The sequence below is a fragment of the Hyaena hyaena genome, unplaced genomic scaffold (assembly GCF_003009895.1).
Source record: "Hyaena hyaena isolate Hyena2069 unplaced genomic scaffold, ASM300989v1 scaffold_1210, whole genome shotgun sequence".
Taxonomy (NCBI): domain Eukaryota; kingdom Metazoa; phylum Chordata; class Mammalia; order Carnivora; family Hyaenidae; genus Hyaena; species Hyaena hyaena.
The window spans coordinates 268,226-296,025 of record NW_024081845.1 but is presented as its reverse complement, the minus strand read 5'-3'; the positions used below and the strand labels follow the sequence as shown (position 1 = coordinate 296,025).

The following is a 27,800-nucleotide window of genomic DNA, read 5'->3' as shown; positions in this document are numbered from 1 at the left end:
AATAAATAAACTTAAAAAAAAATAAGTCTAACACTTAACTATTTTCACTGATGTCTTTTAGTTACAAGAATTTGAAGCTGCCATTAAACAAAGAGATGGCATCATAACCCAGCTTACTGCTAATTTACAACAAGCAAGAAGAGAAAAGGATGAGACAATGAGAGAATTTTTAGAGTTGACATAACAAAGTCAGAAATTACAGATTCAGTTCCAGCATGTAAGTATAACTAATAGAACAAAATTTATTAGATTTTTGGTAATGAATTTTTTAAAAAATGCTCATGATTTTCAGAACCAATTTAAACTTGCTTTATAATGTATCATGTTGGAAAAAATAGTGAACACCTGTTATTATGTTAACAAAGAATTTAACTAGTTCTTGTGTGGTTTCTTTCTCTTATTTTCTTTGTTTTTCCTTGTCTGTATACTGAAAGCCTACACAATCTTTTAAGTCTGATGGGTGGATTTTTGCAGAAATTAACATGTAGCCACATCCTACATTTGCCAACCTGGTATGATTTTATTTTATTTTCTAAAATGGTAACTAGACAGAATATATTCCATTTACCTTTCATCAGAGCCATAAAAATGTAATTCCATTAATCATGGTTTCTGATGGCAGATACAGAAAATAATTTGAGATAGGTTAAGCAAAAGGGAGAAATTTAATGTAATACAGGCTTATATTACAGAATTCAAGGTGGAAATACAACCAGGCCTCTGAAGGGGATTGGAATCAGAAACGAGAAGGACATCAGGAATCCAGGAAGTACTGTCTTTCAGGCCCTATTTCTTTCTGTAGGTCTGCCTTAGTCTTCCCTATTTTACTAGGCTTTCTGTGCTTTGTTATGGAATCTTACTGTTCAGCTTGGATAATGTGCCCATACTCATCTGATAAGCCATGACAGCATGTTTGATGGGGTTTCAAGCCTATGAATGTAGCAAATTTCCCAGAGAGCAGTTGTGAGCTGAGTAATGTCCCCAAAGATGTCTGTTCCCTAGTGCAGTCACTTCAGAATTTAATTTGGGGGTTTCATTCTGTTTTTAAGTTACAGGCTAGTGAAACTCTGAGAAACAGCACTCATAGTAACACAGCTGCAGATTTGTTACAAGCCAAACAACAGATCCTCAGTCATCAGCAACAGCTGGAAGAACAAGACCATTTATTAGAAGATTATCAAAAAAAGAAAGAAGACTTCAAAATGCAAATTAGTTTCTTACAAGAGAAAATCAGAGCATATGAAATGGTATGTTTATTCTAAGGAAGTTAGCCAATGTACAGCAGCTTTATAATTGAAATTTTATGCAAGTATTTATCTTTTTGTGTTATATACATGAATTACAAAATTTCATAATTAAGAAATGCTCTCTATATAAAACAACTTATTTGAAAAGCAATTGGGAGTCTTAAAATAATAATTGTTAAGATGATACTCATTACTGAGTTCCTTGGAAGTAAGTGATCAGCCTACGTTAAAGTGAATTCTCAGGTGAATCTAAATTTATAAGCATAATTAACATTCTTTTTTTTCTTTTCATCTATAAGTATGTCTACTCATTTTAGCAATGGTTATGAAAATCTAAAAATATTTCCAAGACAAAATGAAATTTTATGCATTTTAATTATCAAAAAATATAGTAGATTCTCTTTTCATGGTAGTTATGTTTTTTATAAGGTTGTGTGGAATACTTACGTAGCAAATAAGTAGTAATGGGGAAAAGGGGGGATATATATAACTCATATTTGTTTTTATGTGTGTAACACATGTATGTATGTATATGTATGTAAATATGTGCATTTGTGTGTTTATACACATGCACACATATATCCTACAGAATATATTAGTGTATACATATATACATACACACACATAACCTGTCTCACAGATTATAATCTTAAATCCTGAAAGGCACTCATCTCTGTAGATGATATTTTATTTTTCAAAAGAGAAAATGGGGTCCACAAGTGTTAAGTGACTTGACTGAGGGTGCCCTGCTGACACTTGTCAGAGTTGTGACTCAAACCCATACAGCTGGCCCAGAGCCATATTTCTTGTGTACTGCACTGTCCCCTCTTGTCTCCATTCTCTTCACCATTCATGCTTTCCTAATGAGGTCTGGCTTCATAAGGGAAGTGACTCAGGGTAGGCTTTAGGAGGAGATATTTGACACAGGTGTGTAAGTTGGAATAACCTCTCTGTAATTAGATTTTATTTTCTCAGCAATAGGCGTGTGTGGCATGTAGTAGATACTCAGCATTCACTGGGTAAATAAGCAAATACATTATGAATCTGAACTGATAGAGATAGGAAGGACATTTAGAGAGTAGAGTGTACATAAAGTCCCAGGACAACAGATGTTAAAAATATATAGGTAGCAAAAAATAGTTTAACCAGAAATAGTCTTTGAAAGTCAGCCTTTATAGGGGCGCTTTGGTGGCTCAGGTGGTTAAGCGTTCAACTTTGCCTCAGGTCATGATCTCACGGCTTGTGAGTTCAAGCCCCACGTCAGGCTCTGAGCTGTCAAAGTCTGTTTCAGATTCTGGTCTCCCTCTGTTGTTCTGCTCCACCTTCCCCCCACTGGCGCTCTGTGTCTCCTTCAAAAATAAAACATTAAAAAATGTTTTTAAAAGTGAGCCTTTATACAGATATTTTCAACATGTATAATATGAAATGAAGCAGCAAAGATAAACATTTCTTGGGGAGCCTGGGTGGCTCAGTCGGTTGAGTGTCTCAGTTTGATTCAGGTCATGATCTTGTGGTTCATGGATTCCAGCCCTATGTCGGGTTCTGTGCTAACAACTCAGAGCCTGGAGCCTGCTTTGGGTTCTGCGTCTTCCCCCTCCCCTGCTCATGCTTGGTCTTTCTGTGTCTCTAAAAAATAATAAACATTAAAAAAATTAAGACAAAGTGAGCCTTTACAGGAGGAAAGAGTAGAAAGATAGTCTAGGCCTCATTATAAGAGCCTGGAAATTGGATTTTGTTGTATTTATTATAGTCAGCAGGCAGTATTATTTGAAAGTATTTAAATTTCAAATCATTATTTTATTTTTTAACATTTATTTATTTATTTATTTATTTATTTATTTATTTATTTGGAGAGTGAGAGAGACAGAGCACACAAGCAGGGGAGCAGCAGAGGGAAGGAGAGAATCCCAAGCAAGTTCTGCGTTGATTCTGCACCTGAACAGAAATCAAGGGTCAGACGCTTAACCAACTGAGCCACTCAGGTGCCCCAAATAATTCATTTTCATTGGGGAAACCCTTTGTTTATTTGAATGCTAGCAGACTACTTTTTTTTTTTTTTAAGTTCATTTATTTTCAAAGAGAGAGAGAGCACATGCAAGCAGTGGAAGGGCAGAGAGAGAGAGGGAAAGAGCAAGCATCCCAAGTAGGCACCTTGCTGTCAGCGCACAGCCGGATGCGGGAGCTTGATCACACAAACCTGAGAGATCGTGAGATCATGACCTGAGCTGAAATCAAGAGTAGGATGCTTAACCGAATGAGCCACCCAGGTGCTTCTGTTAGCAGAATACTTTTATATTATCAGTCTCTCTTTTAATTTGTTTTCCTTTATTTTTGAAACAGAGCACAGACAGGGGAGTGACAAAGAGAGAGGGAGACACAGAATCCAGAGCAGACTCCAGGCTGTGAGCTGTCAGCACAGAGTCCGATGTGGGGCTCCAACTCACAAGCCATGATATCATGATCTGATCGAAGTTGGATGCTTAAATAATTGAGCCACCCAGGCACCCCAATTATTAGTCTCTTCTTTATTATGTATATATTTTTAAATTTCTCTTTTCTTTATTTTTATTTTTGATTTTGAATGATTCCCCCTGAGCAGTAGTTCCGTCATATCAGCTGAGGGACTAGAGCATTGGGGTGATAGTTGAAACTGTCATGATGATTACAGCCTCATTCTCTTTGCCCCTAATATTCTGAACTTCGCATGGTGCAGTGGTCACAGCAAGAAGTATATTATTCCCCACTCTCTCAAGTCTGTTTCTAAAAATAGAAGGATTGTATCTTCAACCACAGGGCTGTCTTTTGTAACACAATAAACAGTACTAAGAAAAATGGACAATGAATTTATATTATTTAATAGTTGAATGAAGAATTCTTGTTGTTTGCAATTATATCACATGTTGGAGAATTTTGAATTAAGTGACACTGTTTTCTGAGGTTTCCTACCCTCTGAATAGAAAATCAGAAAATAGAAGTATTAACAGATGTTAATATTTTCAAGACTAAGTACTTCTTTAACAGTTCAACTGAAGTTGACCTCTGTGAACTAATTTTATTTTCTTATAGGTTCCAAATGCCTTTTAGATACTTTCTAGTATATAAATGTATTTATTCCATTTGTATATAGTACAGTGTGCGTAAAATACATTAATACTTTCATTTTCTTTTAGTTTCAAACATATTCTGTGAGGTAGAAGAAATAATATTTTACAGATGAAAACACTGAGATTTAAGAAATTAAAGTGACTTAAATGTCATATTACAATACAAAAGTCGGAAGGCTCAGCATTTGATAATAACTTATGATGACATTGGATAGAATATGTGATACCAAGAAAAAAGCTGATAGGATTTTCTCAGAAAGGTTCATAGGATACCATTCATTACCTTAGTTAATTTATATAGTTCAGATTCTGGCCTTTGACTTGGGCCTTTTAACTATAGAGAATAAACTGAGGGTTTTTTGAGGGGCAGTGGATGAGGGGATGGACTAAATGGGTGATGGACATTAAGGAGGGCATTTGTGGTGATGAGCACTGGTGTTATATGTAAGTGATGAATCACTAAATTCTACTCCTGAAACCAAAAGTACACTATATGGTATCTAACTTGAATTTAAATGAAATCTTGGAAGAAAAAATAAGTCTGATTATTATCTTCTATCATCTGAGACTTGAGCTATCTCAGAGGTACGTTCATATTTTCCAAGTTCAAGAGGCTAAATGTTTAAATCTTGAAGATAAGATTATTAATTTACAGTGAGAAATGATTATCAAAGGGATCTGCATACTTCAGGTTGATTGGATTTTTCTTTCCATGGGCAAATGAAATTTGAAAAGCCAAATAATAGAAAGTTATTTAGTGAGCATGAGATCAAAAGACATTAGAGGAATCAAATGTAGCATTATGCTACGATAACCTGATGTATCCATCTCACAGTAGGAAAAGTCATTCCTGTGGGTGAAATTCTTAAATTCTGTTTGTTATAACCCCTTACATTGCTTTCTGTGTTAGGTATGATTTTCCCATTTGGATCAGAATTTTCAGTCTCACGGCACCTGGACTGTGCTGGAATGTGCACTGCCAACATTTCTGTCTTGACACCTTCCTTTTTCTAGGCTTTGACACTTTTTATTTAGATATAATAATAAATCCATTCAAGGTGCCTTTGACTCCTCTTGGCCTTAGGACTCCTGACTCATTTAGGTGATTTTACTTGCCTACTTGCATTTGTTCCATTCTGTGAATTAACTTTCTTTGTACTTGGTACCTCAGCCCTTAAATATTTAGGCAACTAAGTAATGGAGGCTAACCTTTGTTTCTAGGGCTTTTGCTTAACTCCCTTATGTGATAACACTCTTAAGGTGATTATAAATATGCCTTGGCCTGTGTCCTAGGCTTAGGGTTATATACAGATCCAAAATAGAGTCCCAGGTCAGAAGTAGAAAAAAATCTGCCCTGCTTTCAGATTTCTCTTCAAACCCAAAGTTTAGGGCCAAGTTGATTTGCCATAAATGATGAGGTGGTTTTGCATGTCACTTGAAGTTCAGCAACTTATGTGTTGGATATCCCTAAAATTTCTGATTTACTTAGCCACAGGAATGAAATTAAGGCACACCCATAAGAACCTGTCTTTGTTGTTTTGGTCTTTTCATAGCATTTGCCCATCAAACACCTTCAAGTCACTAGAATACATGGAAGGAATCTTGATTTATTTTTACTACTTTCTTCTAGAACTGTAAAGAGTATATAGTACTATAGCTATAGAAAATATTAAGTACTTAGAATGTTTGTTAATAAGAAAGATGAAAATATAATGGTTTAGACATTTTAATCTTACTAATTTTGAAATTAATGTTTTTAACCATAGCAGTGTAAGAAAAATTTCTTTTTTCCAGGAAGACCAATGCTGCTGTAGTGTTTGCTCAGAAGTAGTGTTGGGTACACAAGTCTTGTCTCATTGGCTTGGGAAAAACTGAAGGGAAGCCTAGCAGTTACTTTTTATAGAATTATTGAAAAAACAGACTTCTCTCAATATTTTGGTATTGAGGTTAAACAGTGTAAGTTGCCAGAAACTAAAAATGACATTTTTATATTTTCATGTTTTTCTTTCTAAAGGAACAAGATAAAAAAGTAGAAAGCTCAAATAAAGAAATACAAGAAAAAGATGCAATCATTGAAGAACTGAAAGCAAAAATAATAGAAGAAGAAAAAAAAACTCTAGAGCAAATGGATAAAATCATAGCCACTGATAAATTACTAGAAGAATTACAAGAACAGGTTGTACAAAAGAACCAAGAGATTAAAAATATGAAATTAGAGCTAACTCATTCCAAGCAAAAAGAAAGACAGTGTTCTGAGGAGATAAAGCAGTTAATGGGGACAGTTGAAGAACTTCAAAAGAAAAATCATAAAGATAGCCAATTTGAAACTGATATTCTACAAAGAATGGAACAAGAAACGCAAAGAAAGTTAGAACAGCTTCGGGCAGAGCTGGATGAAATGTATGGGCAGCAGATAGTACAGATGAAACAGGAATTAATCAAACAACACGTATCACAGATAGATGAACTTAAAATACAGCATAAAGGAGAAATGGAGAATGCTTTAAGAGCATATCCAAGTATTACAGTTAATGAAGATCAAATAAAAGTAATGAATATGGCAATAAATGAACTGAATATAAAACTGCAAGATACTAACTCTCAAAAGGAAAAACTCAAGGAAGAATTAGGAGTAATTTCAGGAGAAAAGTCTGCTCTACAGAGACAGCTTGAAGACCTTTTTGAAGAATTGAGCTTTTCAAGGGAACAAATTCAGAGAGCTAGACAGACAATAGCTGAACAAGAAAGTAAACTCAGTGAAGCACATAAGTCCCTTAGTACAGTGGAAGATTTGAAAGCTGAGATTGTTTCTGCATCTGAATCCAGAAAAGAACTAGAATTAAAGCATGAAGCAGAAGTTACAAATTACAAGATAAAACTTGAAATGTTAGAAAGAGAAAAGAATGCTGTATTAGACAGAATGGCTGAATCACAAGAAGCTGAATTAGAGAGGCTGAGGACACAGCTTCTGTTTAGTCATGAAGAAGAACTTTCCAAACTGAAAGAAGATTTAGAAATCGAACATCGAATAAATATTGAGAAACTTAAAGATAACTTAGGCATTCACTATAAACAGCAGATAGATGGCTTACAGAATGAAATGAGTCAAAAGATAGAAACCATGCAGTTTGAAAAAGACAGTTTGATAACCAAGCAGAATCAATTAGTTTTGGAAATTTCAAAGCTAAAAGATTTACAGCAGTCCCTTGTGAATTCAAAGTCAGAAGAAATGACCCTTCAAATCAATGAACTTCAAAAAGAAATTGAAATACTCAGGCAAGAAGAAAAGGAAAAGGGTACACTCGAACAAGAAGTTCAAGAATTACAACTTAAAACTGAATTGTTGGAGAAACAAATGAAGGAAAAAGAGGATGACCTTCAAAAAAAATTTACACATCTTGAAGCAGAGAATAGCATTCTTAAAGATGAAAAGAAAGCTCTTGAAGACATGTTGAAAATGTGTACTCCTGTTAACCAAGAAGAAAGATTAATTTTCACAGACTCCATTAAGTCCAAGTCCCAAGACTATAAATGGCAAAAAGAAATAGAAGTACTTACAGAGGAAAATGAGGTCCTCAAAAAACAATGTATTCAGCTAACTGAAGAGATTGAAAGGCAAAGGAACACTTTTTCATTTGCTGAAAAAAATTTTGAAGTTAACTATCAAGAGTTACGGGAAGACTATGCTTGCCTTCTCAAGGTAAAAACTGATTTAGAAGACAGCAAAAACAAACAAGAAGTAGAGTATAAAAGTAAGCTTAAAACACTTAGTGAAGAGCTTCATCATTTGCAAAGAATAAATCCAACTATGGTGAAAATGAAAAGTTCAGTTTTTGATGATGACAAAACTGTTATAGGAGAACCCTTGGAAACTGGTGAGGTTGTTGAGAAAGACACAACAGAACTAATGGAAAAACTTGAGGTAACCAAGCGAGAAAAATTAGAACTGTCACAGAGGCTGTCTGATCTTTCTGAACAATTAAAACAGAAACATGGGGAGATTAGTTTTCTGAGCGAAGAAGTTAAGTCTTTAAAGCAAGAGAAAGAGCAAGTTTTATTGAGATGTAGAGAGCTGGAAATCATCATTAATCATAATAGGAAAGAAAATGTAACTTTGTGTGATGTTCCAGTAGACTCTCTAAAAGATGGAATTGTGACAATGACAAGCAAGGATTCTGGAGACTCAGTTTCTAAAATAAATAAAGATTTTGGTGAAGAATCAAAAATAATGGAGGGAGATAAAATTCCTTTGGAAAATAGGACTGTTGGAAAAGAAGGCAAGCAAGAACAGTTGTTTTTGGATCACTTGCCGTTAGTGACAAATGGATCATCCCTTGGGACAGCCGAACCAAGTAGAAATGATAAACTTCAGTGGGAACTCAGTGTACTTAAATCAGAGAAGGTATGTTTACTTATTTATATGTTAAAGCACAGTGAAAATGTACATTTCACGCAAATAATGTTTTCATCTTCCTAAAACCTAAATCTTAAAAGTGAGTGAAAGGGAACCCTGTAATGTAATTCTCATTTGGGGCTCTTGTCTATCATTGACTTTATCTATTTTTACTTAGCACGACTTTTGATATTGGGGTAATGAATTTGAGCCCCACATAGGGCGTAAAGATTACTTATCTATTTTTTCTTAAGCATTGTTGCCTTTCAGTTAATTTATGTTACATATTCTGTTCAGGAAATAAAACATAGTAATGGTTTCACATTTTCTTTGGAAACGCAAGAGTTTGAATACCTTTGTTGTGAATCTGAGTTTTTAAAAAGGTTTTTTTGTAATATTATGTTGCAATTAGAAAGCTTGATTTCAGTATTTTGTTTCATATTAGTATTTTCAAAGTTCAGAGTTTAAAAATTAACTCTTAAACTTTTTAGTACTTTATATAGTTGTTATTCAGTAGTTATAAAACCATAAAAAAAAATCTCAACTTAAGTCCCAAGGTTTTCCCCAAGTACTGAAAAGCTGAAGGGGGTAAAAAGTATTCATTCTACTTATAACTAAAGAATGCATAAGGAATAATAATAGATTGTATTTACTATTATGTACGTAAAAGAAAAGAATGCTGTATTATACAGTCTAATAGAGTTAGATTATAATAGCTACTATTATACATAATAGCAGATATTACATATGTATTAAATATAATAAAAATAGATATATAATAATAGATTACTCCTGACCAATATACAGTTTGAGAGATACTAATATTAGAAGTAACTGGAAGATTCCACAGGGCACTTTGTGTAATGTTGCTAAATAAGGCTTTAATTTTCTTCATTTATGCAGCACATATTTATCAAATGTCTAGCTAGGTATAGGGAGTATAGTAACAAACAAGAGAAAGATTTCCTGCTCTCAAAGAGCAGGAATATATTCTTGTGAGGGAGGCAGACAATAGACGAGGAAGCAAGTGGAGTAGTTATAAGTGGTGATAAGTCCTATCAAGAAAATAAAACATAATGTGATATAGATTGATGGGTAGTGGTAGTGACAACTTTAAATAGGGAAAGTCTCTTAGAAGAATTGACCTTAGAGCTGAAATCTGAATAATGAGGAGGAGCCTACCAAATGCAAGTTAGGACAATTGTGAAGACCTGGGTGAGTTGGAAGAACCAAATGAAGATGTGTTTAGTTGAGTTTGAAAGCAGGAGAGTGGAAGGAAAAATGTTTGAAGAAGAAAGAAGAGACTAGATCTTGGAGAGCTTTACAGAGTTTTTAAGAAGTTGAGACTTTATTCTATACACAATAGAAAGCCCCTGGAAGATTTTCTCTTTTTACTTCTAATAAATACAGGTCTTTTGATGGAATTACATTATGATAAATCTCTTGTAAATTGAAATCTCTTAAGTTGAAAATGAAGATAATGCACTTACCCTGCTGAACATCATAGCTTAAACTAGTCTACCTTAAACGTGCTCAGAATACTTATATTAGCTTATATAGGGTTGGACAAAATCATCTAACACAAAGCCTATTTTAAAATAAAGTGTTGATTATGTCATGTAATTATTGAATACTGAAAGTAAAAAACAAAATGGTTGTCGACACACATGGGTGGCTCAGTCATTGAAGCATCCAACTTCGGCTCAGGTCATGGTGTCACAGTTTGTGAGTTTGAGGCCTGCGTCGGGTTCTGGGTTGACATCTTGGAACCTAGAGCCTGCTTTGGATTCTGTGTTTCCCTTTCTCTCTGTCCATCTCGCTGTCTCTTTCTCTCAAAAATAAACATTAAAAAATAAAAGAATGATTGTAAATGTATTGGTTCTTCATCCTAGTGATCATGTGGCTGACTCGGAGCTCTGGCTCACTTGCTGCTGTCCAGCCCCACAAGAAGTGCCATACTGCATATCACTAGCCTGGGGAAAGATCCAAATTAGAAATTTGAAGTATAGTTTCCTACTGAATGTGTATCACTTTTATACCATTATAAAGTCAAAAAATTCTGGGCCATAAGTTGTAGACTGTATATTCACATTTATGATCTTATATCAAAAATAAAGATATTTTACATTTAATAACTTATAGTTTAAATATTCAAGTTGCATAATGTTAATGCTTCATTATTAAATGCCGTGTTTTCAAACGCATAATGTGATTTTAATTCAATTATTCTTACAAGGCAGAGAAAATTTAAATTTTCTAAAAAGATTTAATTGGGAGTGAATTTGAAGCTGTCAAAATGATCAGATTTTCTCAGTAAGAATTTTACTTTCTCTTCTAAAAACATTTTCAGTGACATTCAGATACCCTCTCCTTGACATTAACTTACATGAAGTAAAGAGAAGCAAACCAGTAAATCCCTTCCCAGTTGTCACTTCCATGACAAACCCCCTTACTGGTGGAGAGGAGAGTAAACTGTGTGTGTGTGTGTATAAAGAAGCTCACAGAAGAAATAGATAATTTTATACAACAGTAACACGTACAAGCAATCTATATGTGCTTAGAAACAGTGCTAAGTCCCCCCAGAATACATTACTCTTGGACAAAATTAACTGGCTAATAAACATGAAAAGGTACTTTCAACCTTATGAGTCTCACAATAAAATGTGTTGATATGGGGATATGAGTTCTCACATATGCCATTAATGTCAGTGTAAATGGGGACAGTTACGGAAAACATAATTTGGTAAAATTTAATACATTTAATGTACATTATCGATGACCCTGCAGAACCATTTTTAGGTTGTTCTCAGTTTGGTCCCTGACTAGCAGTATCAGCAGCACTTGAAAACAGGTTAAAATTAAAGTTTTGGGCCCCCACACCGGACCTCCTAAACCAGAAGCTCAGGGAAAGGGCCCAGCAGCCTGTTTTAATAAGCACTCCAGGGTATTCTGGTGCCTGCTAAAAGTTTGAGAACCACTTTATGAGGGAAATTTGTATATTTGTACAGGAGCATATCTAAGAATTTAGTGCAGTATTTTTGAAATACCAAAATATTAGAAGTAATCCAGTTGATCTCCATGAAGGAAATTGACAAACTGTGGTGTATTGACGTACACTGTACCACAGTTAAAATAACCTCTATTTACATGGCTAGATCTCCATATATTGAATGAGAAAAATGATTTACAAAATAAACACCATTTTGCACCATTTATGTAAATTCTTAAAAACATAAAATATATATTGTTTACATGTACTGAAAAGTGATAATGCAAGAAAAAGAGTGGACTTGTTGCAAATGTATGATAATAATTGCCTCTGGGGAAGGAGGAATGGGAACATAGTGGATTAAATTTTATTTATGTTTGCTTTCTAAACCAAAAAAGTATATAGAAAGGAGAAAAATGGGGAAAAAACAAAATGTATTTATTTGGGTTGTGAGTACATTTATACATTATTCTTTTCATTTCTCTATATTTAAAATATTTTTATTTTTATTTTTTAAATTTTCATTTTTAGAGAGCGTACACGAGTGGGTGAGGGGCAGAGAGAGGGGGGTAGAGAGAGAATCCCAAGCAGGCTCATGCTTTCAGCGCAGAGCCTGTTGTGAGGCTCAGTCTCACAAACTGAGATCATGACCTGAGCTGAAATCAAGGGTTGTATGCTTAACCAGCTGAGCCACCCAGGCACCCCTAAAACATTTTCAAATGATGAGGCAGGCCATGCTACTACTATACCATCTATCAAAGCTTACCATGAAGTTGAAGTAATGGCAGTATTGTGCTACTTTCTTTGAAAAAGATAGGTATATCAATGCAACAGAAAGAAGCAAGAAAAAAATTAAACACCTCTTATATGAAGTTTTGAACTGTGATTTCATGTATTTCCCCCGTGAAGTCAGTATATGCAAAAAATAGAAGTTATTTTAAAATTTTAAGTCATTTAAAAATATTCTAATGTGTATATATATATATATTCACTTCAAGAATGATTTAAGGCTACAGATGGAAGCTCAGCGTATATGCCTCTCACTGGTTTATTCAACTCATGTGGATCAGGTTCGTGAATATATGGAAAATGAAAAAGATCAAGCTCTTCGTAGTCTTAAGGAGGAGCTTATTTCTGTTCAAGAGGAAAAGATAAAGGAACTTCAGGAAATACACCAGCAAGAGCTACAGAATATAAAAACAAAAGAAACCGGTAAGTGGCTTCTAAAAAAATTGTAAGTACTATAAAACAAGTAAATATCACTTATAGCCCAGCATTCCATTATTCTGTCCTTGTCTTAGAACCCATAGAGGAAAGTAACTGTATATCCCAGTCCTGGATTCATTTGTTCATGTAATCACTGCATATTTTTTTAAGTGCTTGGGAAATCTAAAATCACCAAATCATTTTCTCATAGTTGTAATCAAGTGGGAAAGCAATATAAAATAAACTCTTAGAAAACAATAGATCAATTTCCATCATAGAAAAATGACTAGAAAGAATGGAAGAAGAAAGGAGAAAAGATTCATACTTTCTGGGAAGAAGAATAGAGTGAAGATGCAGGCAGGGGTAGGGAGGTTGGGATTTTAGGGAAGGTTCCTGAGTGTTAAACATAGAGGTGTGAGAGATTGTAGCTATTTTGGAGAATGAGAGTTCAAGTTACATGAGAAAGTAGGGGTGGGGGGGGGATAAAGCTGTTAAGATTGACAGGAAAGGTTTTGTAGACTCTGACTGAACTATGTTTAAGCTTCATGCTAGATGAGATAAGACCTGTAAGATTTTAAGTAATGAGAGTAACAGTAAAATTTTATTTTGAGGTAACACTGTGAGGCAAATTAAGGGAGGTGATTAGTTCTGGGAAGACCAGTTAAGCAACTTCGGAGGTAATTCTGCTAACAATAAGAGGCTGAATAAAATGTCATTTAGGATGGAAAAGAGAGTCAAAGAAGTAGGCTGTAGTCTGCAGCTAATATTAGGAGGAAAGGGGGAAAAATTGAGAGTGACCCAAAAGTTTCTAGCTTCGGTAACTGGATTGAAGGTGACTCTAGTCACTAAGTGTATGCAGAGCAGATCTGTGGGAAGAATAGTAAACATAATGGAGTTAAAAATACCATCTGACTTTTTAAAAAAGAGTTGTCTAGTAGCCAGTTAAAAATAGAAGTCTGAAATGGCAGAGGTTTAGGCTCAAGATAAAGATTTGGAAATCAAAAGATAATTTGAGGCCACAGAAAAGAATGAGTTGTCCTAGAAGGCTGCAGAGTGGCCACTGGGAGAAGCAACAACATAGAAGGAATCTGAAGTAGAAGACAACTTGTAGTTAGCTTTTGTCTCTAGTAATTAATCACTCTATTAACTAGACTTCCTCTGTTCAAAACATCTCTAGGTTTTCACCCTTGAGAATGAGGTGGTTCCTAAGTTCGTCTGGTTGTTCTGTTGAACAGAGTAGAATTTAAGGGGTGGCTCACATATCATATTTTCCACTTCAGGAGTTCTTTGGGTTCGAATGTGATAAGATTTTTAGCATGTATTATTTTTATTGATATCCTCTTTAGATATAATCTGTCCAGTGATTTTTCAACTATAAGTTAATTAATGGATCCACACCAGCGTTTTTTTTTTTTTTTTTTTTTTTTTTTTTTTTTTTTTTTTTTTTTTTAATGTTTTTTTATTTATTTCTAGGAGAGAGAGAGACAGCGTGAGCAGGGGAGGGTCAGAGAGAGAGGGAGTCACAGACTGAAACAGGCTCCAGGCTCTGAGCTGGCAGTCAGCACAGAGCCCGACGCGGGGCTCAAACCCACAAACCTAAGTGGAAGATCATGACCTAAGTGAAAGTCAGACGCTTAAACGACTAAGCCACCCAGGCACCCCAACCAGCATGTTTTTTAATAAATAAAAGTACAGTAGAACAGAAACGTTAAAAGTGTATAGCATGTAGAAGAGTAATGATTTGTGAAATTCTAGTTTAAGTTTTGCATGGAAGTGTATAATAGGTTACAATATATGACATATTGCGGAGTTGTAAAATTTTTAAGTCACCACTTTATACCATTTTGTAGGATATAAACTGAGACTCTTACAAATTATCTGAGACCATTAACAATGAGCAGTAGAAAATAACTTTTTAAGAAAGACTTTAAAACTAATCTTATTGTAAGGGAGGCTTCCATTTGACATAGGTTTAAGATGATAATAGTTCTTCAGTATATAAATTAAATGTTTAATGCAGTGTCTGTTCTGTTAGGTGGTGATGTGAAGCCTTTACAAATGCTCATAGGAAAACTACACAGGGCAGTGTCTGAAGAATGTTCTTATTTTACACAGGTAAGATATTAAAGAGTACTTTTAGACAGGAAATGCTATATACTTAAGAGCTGCACTTAGAAAATATTCCTGAGTTTTTAAGTTTAAAATGAGCACTTAAATGTTTTCTGATGATCTTTTGAAACAAGAAATAGAGGCAAATTATCTCAGAAGTAGAACAGACAAAAGGTGTACCTAATACAGAAAACAGTGGACCAAGAGAAACCAGAAAAAGTCTGTTTCCTGCTCCTGCCAACTTTGGTGGTTGAGTGTATCTGATGACTCACCTGGGGAGATTGCACAAGACCATTGAGATACGATTGATTTCGCACTTCAGATTGCCAAAGTCTAGAAACTCTAATTATGCCAAGTACAATTATATTTGTGAAGGTGGAGTGAAATAGAAGCTCTTATACACTCTTGGTAGAAATGTACTACCTTGAGAAGGAGATTAGCACGGTATATTTTTGAAGATATATACATCCTACAACCCAAGCATTTGTGCACAACCAGATCTGTTCATTGCTAGAGTGTCTTTATTAAGATAAAAATGGGAAACAACTCAGATTCCCATGAACAATGGTAATAAATAAATAGTGTTATCTCCATGCACTGGAACCCCATTTAGCAGTGTTTGACATCTGTACTAATATCAGTAAATCTCAAAAGTATAAAGCATGTATGCTAGAATAATTACCTCTGGGTAGAGAGAAAGCTAAATAAAATGGGTAAGCAGTACTTAAAATAGAGAGCTTTAAATCTATATGTAATGCTCAGTTTCTTTTAAAAAAGTATGGCGATAATATGACAAAATTTACTATTTGTTAAAGGTGGGTAATAAACTATTTTTCTGCATATTAGAAATTGTTCAGAATTTAAAATCTGCGCTTTGGTTTGTCCCTAATCTCTATCCTAGGCTTTTGTATTTATAAATTGGAGGAAGAGGGTGGTATTAGTTGGGACAGGTAGAGCTACCTTACTGATTCTGATTATCTAGGAAATTGTCCAAAAAACAGTATTGCAAAAATCTCAAAAAGTGACAACCACCCACCTCTGCGACGTGTCTTGATTCAGCTACTCAGCAGTGTCCACCTCTACCTCTGAAGGGTTCAGGCATTGTGCTTTCATATCTATTGTTATTCAGTAAATAATGGAAAAAGGGCCCAATTTGAATTAGTTCAGTTATAAGCTGACTTTATATATATTTTTCCTTTTATTATCACCAGATCCCTAATCTCAAGTTGAAATATGAATCACTTATTCTAATAGAGGGGTCCTCTGAGGGTTCTTCATGAAACCTGGTTTTGTCACTAACCATGTTGCCGTGGACTAGTTTCTTCATCTTTTTCAGTCCATTTCTTCATTAGTAAATGGAGTGATCGTTCAGGTTTCTACCAACTCTGTTATGGTAAAATTCCATTTTGGAAACTGCTGAAAATTCAATACACTCAATGTTAATTGACAGTAAAGTGTAACTTTTAAGCGAATCTCAAGAAATAGCAGTAATAAACAACTTACTTTTTATTTATTTTATTATTGTTTTTTGTTTTATTTACTTCTGAGAGAGAGAGAGACACTGTGAGCAGAGGAGGGTCAGAGAGAGAGGGAAATACAGAATCTGAAATGGGCTCCAGGCTCTGAGCACACAGCCCGATGCGGGGCTCGAACCCAGGAACCATGAGATCATGACCTGAGCCGAAGTCGGATGCTTAACCAACTGAGCCACCCAGGCGCCCCTAAACAATTTGTTTCTTTCCAGATGTTTCATTGTGTGCAGCACAAAGGTGAAACTTAAATTGAGGGCTTTTGAAATGATTACGGGTCAGGTGTTGTTTTTAAATGATGGTAGAATTGTATTTTGCTCAGAAGAAAAAAAATGAATAATGTGTCAGATATTTTTTTTTTAAATATTTTTATTTATTTCTAGGAGAGAGAGACAGAGACAGCATGAGCAGGGGAGGGTCAGAGAGAGAAGGAGTCACAGACTGAAACAGGCTCCAGGCTCTGAGCTGGCAGTCAGCACAGAGCCCGACGCGGGGCTCGAACCCACGAACCGCGAGATCGTGACCCAAGCGAAAGTCGGACGCTTAACCGACTAAGCCACCCAGGCGCCCCAATGTGTCAGATATTTTTAATTTGTGCATATAAAGCATAGAATTCTACCCATGTGTTAAAGAAAATATATGAATGTAATCTACTTCATATAGTTTATTTTTTTTTTTAATATAAATTGTAGTTAACATACAGTGCAGTATTGGTTTCAAGAGTAGAGTTCAGTGATTCATCACTTACACACAATACCCAGTGCTCATCACAAGTGCCTTCAGAATTTATAGACTACTTTCTAGTCATAATTGTTTTTGAGTAAGCTCTATGCCCATTATGGGGCTTGACCTCATGACTGCAAGATCAAGAGTCACATTCTCTGCCAACTGAGGCAGCCAGGCGCCCCAGTCATCATTTTTTAACTTCTTTCTTTGTTTTCTGGTGTTTTTTTTCCCAAGGGTAGTTGGCATTACAGAGATAACATCAATCTAAGATCCAAGCTAGAAAATGGTACAAGCTATATTCATTATTAGACGCAGGAAACCGTAGTTTTTGCAGTTTGGATTATCAATATTTTTCCACTGTAAGAAGTATTTTATGTCTTATCTATATATAGAGAGATTTAGACTTAACCATTTCTTTCGCAGATTGATTTGGTGTATGGAATAATGTTTCCTTGCTGATTTTTCTGTGTCATTTTGACTGTATTTTGCATGTTAGGAAAAATAAGGTTTAATGATTTTTCAGAGGCAGAAATAAAAATTTTTTAATTCTGTAAAATACTAATTTTGTTAATAGACTTTTTGCAATGTCCTTGGTGAATATTATACTCCTGCTATAAAATCTGAAGTAAATGTAGACGAGAAAGAAAGTTTTGGTGTGCATACTTCTGAAAATAAAGAACAAGAATTGCAAGATTATAGATACGAAGTTCAAGGTAATCTTACAGTCTTTTTTTCTTTTTTCTTAAATGTTTATTTTGTGAGATAGAGTGCAATCAGGGGAGGGGCAGAGAAAGAGGGAGAGAGATTCTTAAACAGGTTCCACACTCAGAGCTGAGCCGACACAGGGCTCAATTTCAGAGCCATGAGATTATGACCTGAGCCAAAATCTAGAGTTGTACACTTAACCAGCTGAGCCACCCAGGTCCCCTTTTCCACATTATTTTCTTAAGTCAGTTAATGTGATGAACTTTTACTTTTAATCATGATTCAGTAATTTAATATTTTTTCGAATTCATGAAATCTTATATTTAATACACATTTTTATTTATGTACTGCAGTAATTGGCATATAAAGAGAACCAAAGATGTCCACAAGTTTCCTTGTGAAATAAAATTATTTTAATTGTTTATTTACCATCTAGATTTTCAAGAAAATATGCAAACTCTTCTCAACAAAGTGACAGAAGAATACAACAAACTCTTGGTACTTCAAACAAGATTGAGTAAGGTCTGTGAAATGGAAAATGTATTATAATGTTTTCATTTATTGTATCATGTGCTGTTTTGTAAGCTTCATCACCTAAGCATTTCTAAAATAAGTGAACATGAAAAAGATGAGGGAAAAGTGATATATTCATAGCATCATTGATCTAAAGAAATAATCTGCAAGTTGAATACTTTTTACCCCATTTAAGAGTTTTCGAAATACTGATAAAGTAAGATATCTATCTATATATATATATATAGATATAATGTCAAATTGTAAACTTGGTGAAGCAGTTGTATTTAATTTTATATGTAGCAGCTTAAAGTAGCGGGTCTGTTTTAGAGAAAAATGGAATTAGTATAGTTTAGAACATAGCTTATTAGTTTCACACAGTGTTAGATATTTCAAATTGTTTTCAAGTAGTTGATTTAGAAGGATATGCATATAAAACTTGGTAAGACAATATAGATGACATAGTGTAATTTATTAACTGTATCAGAAAGATAAATAACATATATTGGCAAAGATAAGTGTTATAATTTTCATGTTGTAGAAAAAATCCAGAAGGATCTCTATGTCTGTTTATTTGGGGTACTTTTGATGTCATTCTGTTTAACTGGGCAGATTTGGAAGATTTAACTGACAGGCAGCAAAAGTTGTATCGCTGATGGGGGTTGCTTTGACTGCTAAGAAAATTAGATGCAGCTGTGGTTTGATGACACTAGGTAATCATGGTCTGACATTAGCCGGACCCTCAGGATCACTTGACAGTTCTTTTATATAGTAATTTACCTTCTCACAGTCTCTTCAGTGGATATTTCTCAACTTTACAACTTCTTTCAAGTCATATATTCCACTTCTGCCCCCTCTTTTTCTTTGTATTTGGCCTTATCTCCTATTTCTCTGCTAGTATCAGAGCTATCAATTATAAATTATCTCAGCCTGCTACCTCTAGACCATATGTATTTCTTTAAATATCTGAATGCCCTAATTTATTTTCTTTCTGTCTCAGAAGTTATTCCTTTCCATAACCAAGGTTATTTTGTTTCCTGTGACTTTGTTAATATCCCCTTCTACCTCCACCAAGATTCTTCCCTTCCCTCTCTTCTGTGATTTCAGCTGCTTTGTCTGTGTTTTCTCTGTTTTTCTGTTTCTGTCTTTTCCCCTCACACATTCCTCTTGTCTCTCCGGTTTAGAACATAACTGGCCTCAATCCCTCATCTTCCTTTGTGATTCTCTTTCTCTTTCATGGTCACATTGTTTGAAAGAAAAGACTATAGCTAGAACTTCCCCATCTCCTCCTCTCTTCTCCCCATTGTAAACAAGCTTCCAACTTCCACTTCACTAAACTTTGATCAAAGTCAGCAGTGAATTCTTAATTGTCAGATTATCTTTCTGTTTTTTTTACCTTCCTTGTTTTCTTTCTTTCTTTTAAAAATATATTGCTTCTCTTCATGGCAGTACACAGTGAAAATATTAAATAGTGTAGGAGGGTTTATAGTAAGCAAGTAATCCACTGTCATGGATTTGTGAGTCAGTGAGTGATGTGTCATTTTGCCTCTTTCTTTCTAGGGCACTGAGTAGGAAACAGTTTGGTTTGATGAGACACATACCTCCCTTCCCCAGTGCCAGAATGTAGGAGGCTTACTCTGGAACACAGATACCCACACTTCTTTAGTTCATCCCAGGGGGAAAAAAAAGTCAAAAAGTAAAATTCATAGGTTAACCCAGTAAGGTAGCTGCAACCACAAAGGCATCCAGAGGTTGGTTGTGATCAAACCCAGCACTGCAGTATATCAGTATCTAACCTGTTAGCTTCGTCTTCTAACCATCCTCCTCATTTTAGCCATACTGAAATACTCTCAGAGCTTCCCAAATGCACCCTGATCTTTCACACCCTTGGCCTTTACTGCATGCTGTTTCTTCTGCCTAACACTGCCCATCAGGTTCCAGTCTGCTTGGTGTGTTCCATCTAATTGGTTCAGATGTTATTTCCTTTGTATCCTCTTTACCTGTTTTCCTTGACTTAGGCATTTCTTCCTCCATTCTCTTAGCCTTTGCTTATTGCACTTAACTTTTTCCATTAATTATAATAAAAAGAAAAGTAATAAAATGCAAGTTTGTACAAGGAACTATGGGAGGAGGGAAAAAGGGGGACATAATGATATATTTAAAGTAACTCACTTCTTAGATTCTAAACCCTTCAGAATCAGGAAGTCTTCTCTTTATTTTTATTTCTTCTTAGCGTGACCCTTGGTTGGAGCACATGGTAAAGGTTTAACAAATGTTTGCTAAATGAATTAAGTGAAGAAATATATTTAGAAAAGTAGGCTGACAAATTTACCTGATGGGCTTTATTTCCTTCGGTAAGTAAGAGGCAAGGTCTTCTGTTGAACTTGAACTCAGGGAGTTAGGCATGGGGTAGGGGACTTGATAAAAGTAGTAACCAACTAAAGTAGCCTTCATGGGACACAGTTTTATCCTGTTGCTCACCTACTTTTTGTGGTGTTATTTGTTCACCTAGTCTAGCAAATCCAAACTCTTTCCTCTTCCTTTTAAGGTGCTTTTTAGTCTAGATTTATCTTAATTATAGAGCCATCTTCCCCCATCCTTATCTAAATTAAACCCCTCTTTACAAGATCATTTTCTTTACTAGTTACTAACATTAGGCTGTTCATTCACAAATACTCTTACTCTTTTCTGATCATTGCCCAAAGTGACTGAGGCCCGAATCAAGTTTGACTTAATTCCATAACTACTCACACACATTAGTCTTTCTTCTCTTTTATTGTCCTTATAGTCAGTTATAGTTTAGTGCTTTTCTAGTTACTTAATTTTATTTCCCCAACTAGTTGATAAATTCTGTAAGGGCAGATATACCATGTATATATATTTTTTTACTTTTCATTTTAGTCTCCCTTGTCACAGTGATAGCCATGTAGTAGATAATTATTAAGTATTTTATGAATAACTAAATTAAGACACCTAAGCATCTGACAAATTGCTGCCTAATTAAAATAGTTAAGGAGATAAGATTTATCTTTCTCATTATTTTCCTTCCTTTTGTGTAAAGAACCCGTACCATTTGTCAGTTACCTGGATACATAGGTTATATCGAGAGATTCATAAGTTATATTACGAAGTATTGATTCAACATAAAATTACTGTATATGAGTTGAAATTCCAAAGACCAAGACATATTACAAATACTGTATGAGTTTTATACCAAAATTCTGTGCAGCTTCTGTTTTTGTATTAAATTTAACTTCTTTCTGGGTATGAAAGAACAGTACACTTTGTAATATAATTGCAGTGCTGTGACAGGAATGTGAATCACTGTCAGAAGAAAGCATGGAATAACATGGGAGCGAAAATATTTGTATCAGTGTTAAAATTCCAAGTGATTTCAAAAAACCATTTTCAGTGTAAAGCTACTTTAATATAGTTTTCAAAATGCTAGATCATATATTTATGTCACTCCTTTTCTGTTCTTTTCAATAGATACAGGGACAAGAGACAGATGGTGTGAAACTTGAGGTTGCAGAAGGAAGCCTACCAAAAGAGGAAACAGAGTTTTTATCAGCCCCTCAGATGACCGATTTGCATGACATTGGTAAATTTTGATTGTATACCACAATGTGGTGTTTTTATACCAAGTATTTAGTCATTTGATTTTTTAAAATTTTTATTTTATTTGATATTTTTACTTTTGAGAGAGCGCAAATAAGGGAAGAGCAGAGAGAGACAGGTACAGAGGATCTGAAGCGGGCATTGCACTGACGGTAGCAAGCTCAATGCCAGGCTCAAACAAACAAACTGTAAGATCATGGCCTGAGCCTAAGTCAAATGCTCAACTGACTGAGCCACCCAGGTGCCCTAGTCATTTGAATTTTTTTTTTAACTTTAAAATTTGAGATAACTTAGTGACCTTGAGCATTTCAGTATAATCTCTCTGGTCTCAGTTTTCTCTTTCTTAAAGTGGAAGGTTTGGACTACTGCTCTCTTTGATCCCTTCTCATTTCTTATTCTGTGATTCTAAATTGTTTTTAATTTAAAGACATAAAATTGGTAGATTTAGGGGTACTACAGATGTGAAGATTAAAGAAATGGTCTTGAATTGCACTATTCACTTTTTTTGTTTTCTTGAGTCAAAATGAATTTAAATTGAAACTGAAGTTATTACTACCAAAAAAAAACCATTATTTTTTCGAAGAAGAATGAGTAATATCTCCATACAGAAAAACGTGATTGTGGTATTTCACTAAGAAATTTCTGTTGAAATATGTATTTTCTTCTCTTCATATGACTTAGATGTCAGTCACAAAAGCAAGTTATCTACTCTGCAAGATTCTGAAAAAATTAGGCAACTGGAAGGACAAGTTCAAGAGTTAGGAAACCTCATCTCCTCTTTGCAGCAACAACTAAAAGAAACTGAAAAAAATTATGGGGAAGAGATCCATTGTTTGCAGGAAAGGCTTCAAGCTGTCAGTGAGTCCACAGTTCAGCCAAGGTATCTCTCTACTTATAATTTCATTCAGCAGTATTTGTAGATTAGTAACAGTAATAACATGAATGTTTTTCAGAAGAAAATGTGATTTACGCAAAGTTGCATGAAAGAGATGGGGATGTAGTATTATCAAGAAATAAGAGTAGGAGATAATTCTTTGAAATGTGTAAAATGTTATTATAAACTGAAGACATTATAGGGATTTTACTTATACCTTTATTTTATAAAAATGCTGATTGTCGTTAATCTCCTGGATTAAATCAGAGTGTCTGTTATCATATGCCTGGTCTTTACTACTTTGATGTGGGGAACACCCAAGAAATACAATATTTGATCATTCCAGTCATGGCTAGGCTTTACCAGTTAGTTGTATAATACTCAGATTCACCATGTCCAGAGCTCTGGATCTTCCCTTGAAATTTGCTCCTTCAGAAGCCATCTCTGTCTGGGGTGACTCTTCTTTTTCTCAGACCTCACTTCAAGTCTGTCAAGAAATGCTGTTATCTCTGCTTCCAAAATACATTTAAACTGGACTACTTCTCACTAGCCCCCTGCTCCCTACCATCATGTCTCACCTGGATTACTGCAACAACTGACCTCTTTCCTTCTACCCTAACTCTTCCCTAAAGTCTGTCCTCAACACGTTTCTACAACTTTGTGCTATTAAAATTTAAGACAGATTATGTTGGTCTAGGGCTTTTCTGTCCTTACAGTACCTTGCTAGGTCCTACGTGATGGTTCCCTGTTATTACTTTGACTCTATCTTCTGTTGCATCACCTGTCACTATTCTTATGCCATGCATTCTCCTTGAGATTCTCAAACCATCAGTATCCTCCTGCTTTAGGGATTCTCATTGCTGGTTTTTCTGCCTAGAATGATCTTTCTCTAGACATTTACATGCCCAGCACGCTCACCTCCTTTGGGTCTTTATGCAGATATCATGTTCTCATGTCTTTTCTGATTACCCCATTTAAGTTAAAATTGTTCTTTAGAACTCTGTACACTGATTCCTGCTTCATTTCTTTCTATATAGGCTGTTATGTATATATAAAGCTATATGTGTACAAGATGAAAACCAAGTTTATATATATTTATAGAGGAGTTTGATCTTGTTTAGTGTCTGTCTTTTATGAAAGACTTCAAGCTTTGTAAGGGTGGGGATTTTGGTCCATTTGAGTCATTGATGTATCCCAGACCTTATAATTATTTCCTCTGCATAGTTGGTGCTCAGTAGATATTTGTTAAATGAACGAACAGTTCATAAGTTAGTTGGGAAGTGTGGTATAATATTTAACTAGCTCTATAAAATGTCCAGAGATTTCATCTAACTTTGGCTAGCTCTGCTCTTCTAGGACTATCTTCATATGCACTTATTAATCGTACCTCAAGACAACAAAAACATTTTTTTTCCTTGAGACAAAATAATGATTGTCCACACTTTTTGGGAAACCGTCTGTTTCTCCTTCTTTTCAGGGTCTGTTTGTAGGCTTTGTAGTCATTTACCCGGCTTGGCACAGCCTTCTAAAGCTTCCATTTCATTTGAGATCATTAGCTCTTAAACTTGACCATGTATCAGAAACACTGGAGGTTTTTGAATACTTAAAATTTGACTGGATTATCCATTTCGAGAGTCAGACTTAATAGCTTTGAGATGTTTGTAGCAACCAGCTGTGGATGTTTGTAACAAGATAATTCTGATGCAGAAAGTCCGTGAATTGACATTTGGAAACCATTACTTTAGGTTTTCTGATAAAAATGAAAATAAGTAGATAGCAAGAACTCTGTAATAATCAGCTGCACTATTTCATATAGCCTTCCTTTAACCAATGATGCTTTCTCTCTAAGTATGAAGAAAAGGGAGTCTTCTGTAAATGTAAACTTATTTGCTATTATTGCAGTTGGGCTTTTGTCGGCCAGCTGCTCCTCTCAGAGTTTATAGAATATTCAGTGGAAGTGTGTTGACAGTACCTTTCAGCTAAGACCATTAGTTTTCTCCCACCCCCCAAAACAGGTTACCAACGGTCATGTTCACTCTTACTAATATTGATGAGTCAAAGTTATTTCTTGTAAATGTCATCACATTTTTTAATACAACTATGATACTTTTTGAATAAAGAATGTACTGTTCTTCTAAGATAGATTTGAACTAGTTTAAAGAAGTAATTGAGTCATTCATTTAACATGTATTTGTTGGGGTTATATACTAGGAGCCTCTTAGAAATAGAGTATAGAATTGCAATGACTAGAGTCAGACAGATCTGCATTTGACACCTGATTTAACCTTGTACTGTATATAAGATTTTTGGCAGGTTATTTTAACATGTTAAGTAATATGAAAGTCAATAAAACTACCATTAAGAGTGTGAATATTAAATGAAACAGTGACTGGGATGGGCCTTAGCTAGATGCCGTGGAGGAAGCTATAGATGTATAAAAAGTGACCTTTTCCCTCAAGTGACTTCAATCTAATCATTGAAATAATACTTATTCACAAAATAATATTTTTTAAGAAGTAGTGGTTAAGGAATATAACATGATGATATAACCAAAGTGTTGGAATTTAAACCCATGTCTGTGTGGCATCTTTTACTGCACATTTTTATAATTGCCTATTGGAGTGGTTCCAGAGAAAATGGAAACGAAGGGATGAATATGAGATATTGGATAGAAGGAGTGTTGAAAACAAGGTGAAGCGGAAAAACAAAGATGGTGCTGTGTTGTATGAGCTGGAGAATATGGAGAATAATAATACACTAATAGAGAGAAATCAGGCTGGTGGGGAGTTGGACCTTAATATTAAGAGGGGAGCAGTGAGTTTGGTTTTAGCCAGACTATATTTTGAATTTGGGACAAATTCAAATGCTTTCTAATGCTATAAAGCTATATAATGAAATCATTGTGGACTAGGTAGCATTTTTTATTAGAGCTTGGGTCTTGATAGCTGGGTAGGTAATCAGGAAGGTTTTCTCAGCTATGAAAAAGGTAATCAAAACATAGAGCCAAGGATCAGAGTAGTGTGTTAAAGAAGCATTGAGAAAACAGACAAAATTGTGAGACAGAAAAGCCAGGAAAGGACAGAGAAGAAAAACAGGGGAGATGAGTTTTTACAATCACTTAACTACCACAAATAGGCAGTTCACAGCAGAAGAAACTTATATGGCTAGTGGAAGCTGAAGGATATGTAATCTCAAAAACAAAAAAGGGAATTGTTCTGACAAAGTTTTAAAACTTTGTGTTGCTCAAGTTTTGAGTAAATACTTAAAACTGTTGTGGGAGTAAAATTAATGTAACTTTTTGGAATATGGCATTATATTAAAGTTTTAAATATTTGTAAGATTTATTATATAGAAAGTCCACAGATATTATAAGGATTGATATTATTGCATTATTTGTAATAGTGAACATTTAGAAACAACCAAATGTCTGTCAGTAGTGGGTTAGTTTTATAAGTTATGAAATGGGACGATGATAACTTATATCTGAAAATTTGGACAGAATGAAAGAAGAGGATAGAAGGAATAAAGAAGGTAGGCAGAAGGGGAGTGGAATAAAGAAGGCAGTGTGGATATATATCAAAAATGATGCGAGAAATTGTATTAGCTAAACCAAAATTAAAATTTGCTCCTTTAACCTTTTCCCCATGGTTGCTAAATACTAATCTCACCTTGTTTTTATGACCCAAGTTAAGCATTTTAAGGAAAAAAAAATTTACAAAATAATGCTTGTTAAACTGTAATACAGAATAAAGATATGAAAGCAGCACTCTCCACAATAGCTAAAACATGGAAAGAGCCTAAGTGTCCATCAAGATGTGGTTTATCTATACCATGGAATACTACATGGCAATGAGAAACAATGAAATCTGGCCATGTGTAGCAACATGGATGGACCTTGAGGGTGTTATGTGAGCGAAATAAGTCAGGCAGAGAAGGACAAATATCATATGTTTGCACGTATAGGAGGATTAGGAGGAACTTAACTGAGGAACAAGGGGGAGAAGAAGGGGGGAAATGGTGGAGGAAAGGGAGAGAGGCAAACCATGAGAGACTCTTGAATGCTGACAAAAACTGAGGACTGATGGATGTGGGAGGAAGGGGGGATGGGCATGGAGGAGGGCACTCGTGGGGATGAGCACTGGTTATGTGGAAACTAATTTGACAATAAACTATTTGTATAAAAAAAAAAAAAGAATAAAGATATGAATACCAAAAAATACGTGAATAGATTAACAACAGAAAAATGTGGAAGTGATTATATAAATTAAGAATCTTCCTTTTGCTGCCTTTGCTCCGCAGTTCCACCAGAGGTAATCATTGTTACCTTTGACCTATATTCATCCAGATTTTTTCTCTGTGTATGTGTATAAATAGTTTTTTAATAAAAATGAGATTTTACAGACTTTTACTCAGTAATATATATCATAGATTACTTTTTAAAAATGTACCTGTAAATAGTTCCATGTCCTCTATTTGTAGTATACTTTGTAAAATGGAATAGAATTCAGTGGTGATGTATTGAAGTTCTCTATCGTTGAAGTGTGTTACTTCAATTTTAAATGGAAAAATTAGTCAAATATACAATTTAAGTTACAGTACCTATAACTCTATGCATGCTGTAAATTTGAACTAACAGTAAAACTCATACACAACTCTAATTCATTCACTCTCTTTTATTCATGTTTAGTTTCTCCAGTGATTCAATGGTAATTCCTGAATCTGATGTCCAGAAAACAGTATACCCTGGAAATTGTCTAAATCACAACATTGATGGTACAATAGAGGTA

The 27,800-nt window shown here is 34.8% G+C and overlaps 1 protein-coding gene across 1 annotated transcript in view; it reads left to right on the top strand.

Moving 5' to 3' along the window:
* The window catches only part of AKAP9 (A-kinase anchoring protein 9), a 154,584-nt gene that overhangs the window by 39,073 nt on the left and 87,711 nt on the right, over window positions 1-27,800 (top strand). The window contains 10 exon segments of the mRNA XM_039222901.1: window positions 62-217; window positions 1,050-1,247; window positions 6,366-8,753; window positions 12,732-12,945; window positions 14,975-15,054; window positions 17,878-18,016; window positions 18,445-18,530; window positions 22,011-22,122; window positions 22,821-23,019; window positions 27,701-27,797. Coding sequence (XP_039078832.1) covers window positions 62-217; window positions 1,050-1,247; window positions 6,366-8,753; window positions 12,732-12,945; window positions 14,975-15,054; window positions 17,878-18,016; window positions 18,445-18,530; window positions 22,011-22,122; window positions 22,821-23,019; window positions 27,701-27,797 — 3,669 coding nt within the window.